General features: G+C 36.1%; 1 protein-coding gene across 19 annotated transcripts in view; it reads left to right on the top strand.

Moving 5' to 3' along the window:
• The window catches only part of CDC42BPA (CDC42 binding protein kinase alpha), a 327,338-nt gene that overhangs the window by 196,328 nt on the left and 118,798 nt on the right, over positions 1–12,212 (top strand). For 17 of the 19 annotated variants that reach the window (XM_032289464.1, XM_032289477.1, XM_032289471.1 and 14 more), the window contains exons 13-14: positions 2,283–2,525; positions 2,771–2,881. In XM_032289464.1, the coding sequence (XP_032145355.1) occupies positions 2,283–2,525; positions 2,771–2,881 (354 nt within the window). The remainder of the gene's footprint in view (positions 1–2,282; positions 2,526–2,770; positions 2,882–12,212) is intronic. The other 2 variants (XM_032289476.1, XM_032289483.1) reach the window with 1 other exon arrangement.

Raw genomic sequence — 12,212 nt, 5'->3', positions numbered from 1 at the left:
TTTTTTTTGCGACAGAGTTTTGCTCTTGTTGCCCAGGCTGGAGTGCAGTGGCGTGGTCACAGCTCACTGCAACTTCCACCTCCGTCGTTCAAGTGATTCTTGTGCCTCAGCCTCCCAAGTAGCTGGGATTGCAGGCGCCCACCACCACACTCTTTTTGTTTGCAAAATCATTTCTTTCTCCTTCACTGATACTTGTTGTTGTTGTTGTTGTTGTTATTGTTGTTGACATTTTACTTTACCCTCTTTCTAGTCTTTTGGTGGTTACTCTTGACTTCTACCATGTGTATTAACCACATTTAAGTTAAATACCTTAAACTATTTCCCACAAACAATTTACGGACATTTAATTCTACAGACTGAGTATCCCTTATCTGAAATGCTTGAGACCAGCATTTAGATTTTCGATTATTTGCATTATACCAGTTGAGTATTTCGAACCTGAAAATCCAAAATCTGAAATGCTCCAGTGAGCATCTCTTTTGAACACCATGTTGGTACTCAAAACGTTTTGGATTTTGAAACATTTCAGATTTCAAATTTTTTGGATAAGGAATAGTCAACCTGTATTGCCTCATCACAACTTTATATGTTGTTATTGATCAGTATTTTAGCTGTTTTGTTTACTTTACAAAGTTAACATTTTTATAGTATAATCTTATATACACATTTGTTTACGTTCACATTCATATTAACCCAGTTGATTAGCTGTTCATTTCTCTTGCTTTAGACCTCTAAAATCATTTCTCTTTTTCCTGAAATAAAGCTTTACTGGTTCCTTTAGTCCAGATCCGATTATGGTAAGCTCTGTCAGTTTTTATTTATATGAAGCCTCAGACTTGAAAAGTAATTTTTTGGGCATATAATTATCTTCTCATCTCTTTGAAAGCATTTTATTCCATTTCTGTTGTTGTTAATTCTTCAGTGTCTGTTCTTTAGTCTAATTGTTCCCCCTCCCCGGCTTATTTGAGGATGGGGAATAGGTGATTTGTCTTTTACTCCCTTTGATTTCTTTACAGTCTTTTATTTCTCTTTGATGTTACTCACTATCATTTTTTGAACACTTCCAGTTTAGGTTTTTAAAATTTTTTTCTTGATTCATAAATGTAGAGCTCCCTGTGTTGATGGATACATGTCTTAATTTTAACATTTATATTTTTTCATTTCCTTTCCTTTTTTTTTTTTTTTTTTTTTGAGGTGGGATCTCACTGTATTGCCCAAGCTAGAGTGCAACAGAGTGATCTCAGCTCACTGTGGCCTCAGCCTCCCAGGCTCAAGTGATCCTCCCACCTCTGGACAATTTTTTTTTTTTTTTATGTTGTTAATTTTTGTAGAGATGAGGTCTCACTATGTCACCTAGGCTGACCCTCAGCTCAAGCAGTCCTCCTGCCTCAGCTTCCCAAAGGGCTGGGATTATAGATAAGAGCCACTGTGCCCAACCTTATGTTTTCTATTTCTAAATGTCCTATACAGTTCTTCTATAAACCTGCTTGGTCATTTTTAATAGTCTGATGCCATTTTTTTCATTTTTATTATTTCCTCTTTTATTCCCTTAAACATTTCATATGTAGCAATTTGTTGTCAATATCTGATGATTTTAACACCAAGATATCTTTGATGCGTATTTTTATTGTTTCTGTTTTGATTGTGGTGCTTTGTTCTTTTAAGTATTTTGGAATCTGTGGTTGTGAGCTCATTCTTGTTTGTTCTTAATATATGAAAAATTCAGATTTCATTGCAGTTCTTTCCCTCAAAGAAAGTTTGTATTACCTTTTGGTGGGAGACAGGTAGTTGTACTGCCCTGAGTCCACTTTAGCTCTTCTCTAAGTTTCTCACTTTACAGGGAGTCTCCAGTTTAGTTTCTGTTTCCTTGCATCTGGCTTGAGGCTTAGCCTCCGTGTCAAGGGCAATGCTTGTTTTTATGGAAGAAAAAAAAAAAACAGACAAAAAACAACTCACAAATATTTATTAAATTTATAAGTATTTATTTCGACCATCATATTTTTATTCCTATACTTTTTCCTCATTTGTGGAAATGAAGGTACTATAAGGTTAAATCAGCAGCTCCCTTGCATTTACTGTATTAGCATAAAGAATTGAGACTATAACAGGACACCATGCTGTTAATATCTGTACAGAAGTACATACAGTAGTTTTATTTCTTTTAATTTGTCCTAAGGTGAATAAATTTGGCTCTTCTTGACTTAATAATAACTATTCTGATGGCCAAATTTGGTCTGTAGGTTGCAGAATTGGTAACTTATATTCTTTTTACAAAACTGTAGGAACTAGTCCAGGCTAGTGAGCGATTAAAAAACCAATCCAAAGAGCTGAAAGACGCACACTGTCAGAGGAAACTGGCCATGCAGGAATTCATGGAGATCAATGAGCGGCTAACAGAATTGCACACCCAAAAACAGAAACTTGCTCGCCATGTCCGAGATAAGGAAGAAGAGGTGGACCTGGTGATGCAAAAAGTTGAAAGCTTAAGGCAAGAACTGCGCAGAACAGAAAGAGCCAAAAAAGAGGTTAGTAGTCAGGCAAATTTTGTAGTGCCCATGGGATAGTGATTAAAGCTGCTTTTTGAGACTAGTGATATCATATATAATTTTTTATTTAATATTTTTTGAAGTTATTTTTATAGTTTAATATTAATATGGATTTAAACATTTGAATTATTGTCCTGTTACAAGGTAAATTCCCATTGGGATTAATGTTTTGTTTGGAAAAAAATTATAACCATGAAATATGCTTTTTTCATTCTGTTTTAAAGCTGGAAGTACACACAGAAGCTTTAGCTGCTGAAGCATCTAAAGACAGGAAACTACGTGAACAGAGTGAGCACTATTCTAAGCAACTGGAAAATGAATTGGAGGGACTGAAGGTATCTTTTGGCTTCACATTTATGAAGCTTAATTAATTTTCTTCTTTTTAGACTTGTTAGGAGTATTAGCTTATGTACTGTATTCAGTGTTCAGTGAAAACTAACTGTTCTTCAAATCTAGTATTCACGATTCTCGTTCTTATCAGTAGGAAGCTGTTACAGATTTCTTAATTAGCTGAAGAATATGGAGGACTTTGTTTAGTGGGAAATATGAATCTGTCAGGAACGAGTCAGAATGTTTATGAAGGACTGCCTATCTAAACAGGATGTACTGATAATCTGCATGGGAGTCGTGGTTAGCTATCCATACCTTCTATGTATCTTGTAAATGACCCTGGAGAAGCTCAGGGGTAGCTTTGCAGACACTTGTGTTTGTTAGGATAAGATGATAATGGCCATAGTCTAACACATCTCAGCAGAAGGTACTTTGCAAGGGAAATCCTTGAGCCATTCTGGAGTCAGACTACCTTTTCTTAACTGCTTGCTTCACCAGTTACTAGCTGTGCAACACTGGACAAAACATTATGGGGCTGGGCGCAGTGGCTCACACCTGTAATCCCAGCACTTTGGAAGGCCGAGATGGGCAGATCACCTGAGGTCACGAGTTTGAGACCAGCCTGACTAACACGGCAAAACCCCATCTCCACTAAAAATACAGAATTAGCCAGGTGTGGTAGCACACGCCCATAATCCCAGCTATTCAGGAGGCTGAGACAGGACAATTGCTTAAACCCAGAAGGTGGAGGTTGCAGTGAGCCGAGATCACACCATTGCACTCCACCCTGTGCAATAAGAGCGAAAGTCTGTCTTAAAACAAAACAATGTTTAACCTCGTTATGCTTTATTTTTCTCATCTACAAAACTATTATGTAAGGAGTACATACATACATTTGTAAGCTGACACATTATAAGTGTTCAGTAACAGTATAATAATTGTGTGTATATTATAGTGAGTGAATTAAGATCAAATTGACATATTTTTATAATACTAAGTAATAGTCTGAATGTGGAATGTGGTGTCTGCCTTTTTTTTTTTTTTTTTTTTTGGACTCGGAACTTTGTCCTGTTTCCTCTGCTATACCTGTCAGCCCCATTACAGGACCTTGCTTCGTCTACTGTCCAATTATCCACAACATGTAAGAATCATACTCCTTAAAATCTGCATACTGTTGTACTGCTTCTTGGAATTCTGTTAATACCTGTAGCTTAGCTCTTATTGTAATTATTTATCTGCACATCTGTGTATTTCCAACTAAACTGTGACCTAGCTTATTGAAAACATAGACAGATATATTGTTAACTTGGCCCTGGCAAAGGACCAGATATTTAATACTTGTTTAATAAATGTGTTAAATTAATGAAATGGATCGTGTAGTAGAATTGGTCAGAACTTACTTTTTATCTGACAATCAAATTTCAGTGGTTGCAAGTCACATTCCTTTGCTGTAAATAGAAATATAAACTCTAGATTTTATTCTTGTTTTTTGTTTTGGGAGTTAGTTTTAGTTCATCATGAATTCATAGTCTTGGTTAGCTTCACAAAGTAGAGATGTGTCTTCTGTATACACCTATCCCTCTAGAACACGATTAGTATCTAGAAATCATTACATCATTGTCCCAGATACTTTTCAGTCAGGGCCTGCTTTGTTTCCAGCATTAATCTAGGACTTTTGGATAATAAGAATCATGACATGCAAACTGGAAGAAATTTTAGGCATTATTTTTATTTGAGAAAATTGAGGCTCAGAAGAGTTAAATATATTATAGTCATAAGTGATAGAGTACAGTGTAAACCTGGGTTTTATTTCATTGCCTTGTTTTATCTACTAGTTTGCTTTTTTTTTTTCTATGATAAACATTACTGTATTGGAAATTCTGTATCACATGTTTACCTACTTGCCAAACACATCTCTGTGTCATTTATAAATATCAGATAATATAACACCTACCCAGTAAATAAGTTAATGCATTTAACATGTACAGGCCAGAACCTGGCATTTAGTAAAGGGTTAAACATAGTTTGGCTCTTGTAAAGATTGTAGGAATATTCACTTTATTGAGAATACTTTTGACAGACTTAAAGGGAGAAGTAGCCCTACAAAAAGAGACGTCAGTATCTCACTTCCAATAATGGATAGAACGTATATACACAAGATCATTAAGGATGTTGAGGTCATCAACACCACTATAATCAACTGGACCTAACAGATACAGAGTCAGCCCTTCATATCCATGAGTTCTGCATTTGTGTATTTAACTAACCATGGATCAAAAATATTTGGTGGAAGAAAAATAGATGGGTGCATTAACATGTACAGCTGATTTTTCTTGTCATTATTCCAAATGTAAAACTACTTATATAGCATTTATATCATATTAGATATTGTATGTAAGTACAGGTTGTGTGTCACATAATGACATTTTGATCAGCCACAGACTACATTCACAATAGTGGTCCCTTAAGATTATATAGTAGGAAAAATTCCTATCAGTGATGGTAACATCTTCATGATCTTGACCCTTCATAGCCCTATATTAATTTATGTGTTTGTGCTTAGTTTTTAACAAAAAAGTTTCAAAAGTAAAACAAATAAAAATTTTGCAAATGGAAAAAACGTATAGAAAATGGATATAAAGAAAGATAGCTGGGTACAGTGGCTCACACCTGTAATACCAGCACTTTGGGAGGCCAAGGTGGGTGGATCACTTGTGGCCAGGAGTTCAAGACCGGCCTGGTCAACATGGTAAAACCCCATCTCTACTAAAAATACAAAAAGTAGCCGAGTGTGATGGTATACATCTGTAATCCCAGCTACAATGGTGGCTGAGGCACGAGAATCACCTGGACCTGGGAGGTGGAGACTGCAGTGAGCTGAGATTGCTTTGCTGTACTCCAGCCTGTGTGACAGAGTGAGATTCTGTCTCAAGAAAAAAGAAAAAGATGTATTTTTGTATAGCTGTATAATGTGTTTGTGTTTTGATTTAAATAGTACTACAGAAGAGTTCAGAAAGCTTCAAAATAGTAAATAGCTTATAAAATTATGGTAAGCCAAGTTTATTATTGAATACATAAAATTTTAAAAATAATTTTAGTGTAGCCTAAATATACAGTGTTTATCAGGTCTCCAGTAGTGTACAATAATGTCCTAGGTCTCCGCGTTCACTCACCAGTCACTAACTCACCCAGGGCAACTTCCAGTCCTATAAGCTCCATTCATAATGCTCTACATGACATACCATTTTTTATCTTTTATCCCATATTTATACATGACATACCATTTTTTATATTTTATACCATATTCTTACTGTAGCTTTTCTATATTTAGAAACACAAGTATTTACTATTGTTTTATAATTGCCTGTGGTATTCAGGACAGTACCATACTGTGCAGGTTTGAAATCTGGGAAGGCCGGGCATGGTGGCTCAAGCCTGTAATCCTGGCTCTTTGGGAGGCCGAGGCCAGAGGATCACAAGGTCAAGAGATCAAGACCATCCTGGTCAGCATGGTGAAACCCCGTCTCTACTAAAAATACAAAAATTAGCTGGGCATGGTGGTGCGTGCCTGTAGTCCCAGCTATTCGGGAGGCTGAGGCAGGAGAATTGCTTGAACACGGGAGGCAGAGGTTGCAGTGAGCTGAGATTGTGTCACTGCACTCCAGCATGGCACCTGGCGACAGAGTGAGACTCTGTCTCAAAAAAAAAGAAATCTGGGAACAATAGGCTATACCCTATAGCCTATGTGTGTAGTAGGCTGTACCATCTAGGTTTGTGTAAGTACAATTTATGTTCATACAAGGACGAAATCACCTAATGGGATGCATGTCTCAGAACATATCCCTGTTGTTAAGCAATACATAACTGTAATCTAGAGATAATTTGAAGTATATGGGAGGATATGTGTCAGTTGTATGCAGAAACTACCATTTTATATATGAGACTTGAATCCATGGATTTTAGGTATTCAAGTGGGGTCCTGGAACTAATGCCCTATGGATACTGAGGGACAATCATGTATAGAAGTTTTTACTCAACAATAACAAAATACACATTATTTTAAAGTACACATGGCAGATTCTCCAGGATAGATCATATGTTAGGTCAAAAAACATCTTAGTTAATGGAAGAAGATTGAAGTCATATGAGGTATCATCTCCAACCACAATGGAATGGAACTAGAGATCAATTAAAGGAAAAAAAAAAAAAACTGAAATGTTAAAAAAAAATATATATATATGTGGAAATTAACTAATACATTCAGGCAACCAATAGGTCAAAGAAGAAATCACCGGGGAAATTACAAAATACTTACATGTGAATGAAAATGAAAATACAGTATGCCAGAACTTACAGGATGCAATGAAGGCAGTACTCAGGAGAGAAATTTATAGCTATAAATGCCTGTATAAGGAAGAACTAAAAGGGAAGAAAGTAAAAATCAGTAACCCAACTTTATACCTTAAGGTACTAGAAAAAGAAGAGCAAACTGAACCCAAAAATAGCAAAAGGAATGAAATAATAAAGATTAGCATAGCTAAATAAAGACTAGAAAATAATAGAATCATTAAAAGTTAGTTGGTTAAAGGTCAATGAAATTGACAAACCTTTAATTAGACTCACCCCTTTCCAATAAAAAGAGATAGAGAAATTGGAAATAACTAAAATCAGAAGCATAAGGGAAAATTTTATTACTAACCAACAGTATACAAAAGAATTATAAAAGGTACAACTATATGTCAACAGAGTAGGTAACCTAGAGGAAATGAACAAATTCTTAGAAGAATACAAATAACCCAGTATGACTCATGGCAAAATAGAAAATCTCTGCAGACCTATAACAAGTAAAGACATTGAATCAGTAATCAAAAATGTTCTGACGGACCCTCCACACTCCACAACCCCACTCCAGCAGCTTGTTAAAAAAAAGACAGACGACCTCCTGACAAAGTCCAGGATCACACCACTTCACTGGTGAATTGAACCAATATTTAAAGAAGAATTATTGAGAAGGCACTTGTAGTCCCAGCTACTTTGGGGCCTGAGGAAGGAGGATCACCTGAGCCTTTGGAGGTCAAGGTTGCAGTGAGCCATGATTTGGCCACTGCACTCCAGCCTCGGTGACAGAGACCCTGTCTCAAAATGAAAAGTACTTGAGACTTGAGCTTAAAATAAATCCACCCAAGTTGCAGGCTGCAACAACACATAACAATCATTTGTGCTTCCATAAGCCAGCAATGAAAATCTGCAAAGAATGTTAAGAAAGCAATTCCACTTAACAATTGCATCTAAAAGAATAAAATCCCTTGGAACAAATTTAACCAACTAAAAATGACAAAACATTGCTGAAAGGAATTAAAGAAGATCTAAATAAGTGGAAAGACATTGCATGTTTATGAATAGGGGGATTTAATATTGCTAAGAGGCAATGCTAAAACCTAAAGTTTTGTGCAGCTTCAACTCAATCCCTATCAAAATTCAAAGTCTTTTTTGCAGAAATAAGCTGATCCTCAAATTCATATGGAATTGCAAAGGACCTGAACAGACAAAACAATCATTAAAAAGGACAAAGTTGGAGGATGCATACTTCAGAACTTACTACAAAGTTACGGTAATCAAAACAGTGTGGTACTGTCATAAGGATAGACATATAGACAAATAAAATATAATTAAGAGTTCAGAAATAAATGCATGTATCTATGGCCAATTAATTTTTGACAGATGTACTAAGTCCATTCAATGGGGAAAGAATAGTTTATACAGATGTGTGGGGACAACTGATTATCAACCTATAGAAGAATGAAGTTGGTCACTGGCATCACACCAGTTATACAAATTAACTCAAATTGAATCAACAGTTGAAATCTTGTAGCTACAACTATGAACTTCTCATAAGGCCTTGGATTTGGTCATGGATTCTTAGAAATAATAAAGAAGAATCAATGCCAACCCTTCTCAAACTCTTGGTAAAACAGAAGAGGAGGAAACACTTTCTAACATATTCCGTGAAGCCAGCATTACCCTGAATACCAAAGCCAGTTTTAAAAAATCACAGAATTACAGACCAACATTCCTTATTACTATAAATGCATAAGTAACAAAAGGAAAAAAATGTATCAAAATAAAAACTTACATGTAAGTTTTTAAAAGGACATTATTAAGAAAATAAAAAGACAGTTTAAGGAATGCAAGAAAATATTTGTAAATCATTTATCTGATAGCAATTTAATGTCCAGATTACATAAAAACTACAACTCAACCACAGACAATCAAAAAAATGGGCAAAGGACTTGAATAGACATTTCTCCAAAGAAGATATATATAAATGGCCAATAAGCACATTAAGAAATGTTCAGCATTACTAATCACTAAGGGAATGCAAATTAAAACCAAAATGAGATACCACTTTATATGTACTGGGATAGCTAAAATTAAAGAAAGAAATAGAAAGTAGGTCTTAACAAGGTAGAGAATTGGAACCCTTATATGTTGCTAATGAAAGTATAAAATAATGCAGCCACTTAAAAAAATTTTTTTTTATTATGCTTTAAGTTCTGGGGTACAGGTGCAGATCATGCAGGTTTGTTACATAGGCATACACATGCTATGGTGGTGGCTTGCTGCATCCATCACCCCATGATCTACATCAGGTATTTCTCCTAATGCTATACCTCCCCAATTCCCCCACCCCCTGCTATTCCCCCCGCAATGCCCAGGCCCTGGTGTATGATGTTCCCCTCTCTGTATCCATGTGTTCTCATTGTTCAGCACCCGCTTATGAATGAGAACATGTGGTGTTTGGTTTTCTGTTCTTGTGTCAGTTTGCTGCGAATGGTGGTTTCCAGTTTCATCCATGTCCCTGCAAAGGACATGAACTCATCTTTTTAATGGCTGCATAGTATTCCATGGTTTATATGTGCCACATTTTCTTTATCTAGTCTATCATTGATAGGAATTTGGGTTGGTTCCAAGTCTTTGCTATTGTGAACAGTGCCACAATAAACATACGTGTGCATGTGTCTTTATAATAGAATGATTTATAATCCTTTGGGTGTATACTCAGTAATGGGATTGTTGGGTCAAATGGTATTTCTATTTCTAGATCCTTGAGGAATTGCCAGACTGTCTTCCACAATGGTTGAATTAATCTACACTACCACCAACAGTGTAAAAGCATTCCTTTTTCTCCACATCCTTTCCAGCATCTGTTGTCTCCAGATTTTTTAATGATCACCATTCTAACTGGCATGAGGTGGTATCAATGTGGTTTTGACTTGGATTTCTCTAATGACCAGTGAAGATGAGCATTTTTTCATATGTTTGTTGGCTGCGTAAATGTCTTCTTTTGAAAAGTACCTGTTCATATCCTTCGCCCACTTTTTGACAAGGTTGTTTTTTTCTTGAAAATTTGTTTAAGTTCTTTGTAGATTCTGGATATTAGTCCCTTGTCAGATGGGTAGTTTGCAAAAGGTTTTTCCCATTCTGTTGGTTACTGGTTCACTCTATTGATAGTTTCTTTTGCTGTGCAGAAGCTTTTAAGTTTAATTAGATCCCATTTGTCTATTTTGGCTTTTGTTGCCGTTGCTTTTGGTGGTTTAGTCTTCTAGTCCTTGCCCATGCCTGTGTCCTGAATGGTATTGCCTCAGTTTTCTTCTAGAGTTTTTATAGTATTAGGCCTAATGTTTAACTCTTTAATCCATCTAGAGTTAATTTTTGTATAAGGTGTAAGGAAGGAATCCAGTTTCAGCTTTTGGCATATGGCTAGCCAGTTTTCCCAACACCATTTATTAAATAGGGAATCCTTTCCCCGTTGCTTGTTTTTGTCAGGTTTGTCAAAGATCAGATGGTTGTAGTTGTGTGGGATTCTTTCTGAGGCCTCTGTTCTGTTCCATTGGTCTATATTTCTGTTTTGGTTCCAATATTATGCTGTTTTGATTACAGAAGCCTTGTAATGTTGTTTGAAGTCAGGTAACACAATGCCTTCAGCTTTTTTTTTTTTTCTTTGCTTAGGATTGTCTTGGCTATGCGGGCTCTTTTTCGGTTCCATGTGAAGTTTAAGGTGGTTTTTTCCAATTCTGTGAAGAAAGTCGTTGGTAGCTTGATGGAGATAGCATTGAATCTGTAAGTTACTTTGGGCAGTATGGGCATTTTCACAATATTGATTATTCCTAACCATGAGCATGGAATGTTTTTTCATCAGTTTGTGTCCTGTCTTATTTCCTTGAGTAGTGGTTTGTGGTTCTCCTTGAAGAGGTCCTTCACATCCCTTGTTAGTTGTATACTTAGATATTTTATTCTCTTTGTAGCAATTGTGAATGGAGTTTGCTCATGATGTGGCTCTCTCTTTGTCTGTTATTCGAATGCAACCACTTTTGAAAGCAATGTAGTGGTTCCTCAAAAAGGCAAAAACAGAAGTACCACATGACCCAGCAATTCAACTCCTAAGTATATACCCAAAATATTTGAACCTAGGGACTCTAATAGATACTTTACAGCAGCCTTCATTGAAGTATTACTACAGTAGCCAAAAGGTGGAAACAGTCCAAGTGTTTATCAACAGATGGATAAAGAAAATATGGTATATAAGTACAGTGGAGTATTATTCATATGTAAAAAGGAGTGAAGTTATGATACATGCTGCAATGTGGCTGAATCTTGAAAACATGCTAAGTGAAAGAAGCCAGACATAACAGAACATTTGCTGTATGATTTCATTATATGAATTATTTGGAATGGGCAAATTCAGGCCGAATGCAGTGGCTCATGACTGTAATCTCAGCATTCTGGGAGGCTGAGGCAGGAGGATTGCTTGAGCCCAGGAGTTAAAAACCAGCCTGCGCAAAAGAGTGAGACCCTGTCTCTACAGAAAATTAAGAAATTAGCTGGGCATGGTGGTAGATGCCTGTAGTCCCAGCTACTCAGGAGGCACAGAATTTTAGCCCAGGAGGTTGAGGCTGTAGTGAGTCATGATTGTGCCATTACCCTCCAGCCTAGACAACAGAGTGAGACCCTGTCTCAAGAAAAAAATAAAAAATTTGATAGCTACAAAGTAGAATAGAGGTTACCAGAGGTTTGGTAGAGTGGGGAACAGGGAGTTAATTCTTAACGGTTACATAATTTTTTGTTTGAATGATGAAAAACTTTTGGAAATAGATATTGGTGGTATAATTACATTGTAGATGTAATTAATGCCATTTAATTGTAAAATGGTTAAAATGGAAAATTTTGTTTTATTTTTTCTTTTTTTTTTTTTTTTTTTTTTCCCCCCATTTATTTATTTTATTGCATTTTACATTTTGGGGTACATGTGAAGAACATGCAAAATTGTTGCATAGG

The sequence above is a fragment of the Sapajus apella genome, unplaced genomic scaffold (genome assembly GCF_009761245.1).
Source record: "Sapajus apella isolate SASKATOON/1434 unplaced genomic scaffold, GSC_monkey_1.0 scaffold22, whole genome shotgun sequence".
NCBI classification, from domain to species: domain Eukaryota; kingdom Metazoa; phylum Chordata; class Mammalia; order Primates; family Cebidae; genus Sapajus; species Sapajus apella.
The sequence above is the reverse complement of the archived record's forward strand: the minus strand, read 5'-3'. Positions and strand labels throughout refer to the sequence as shown.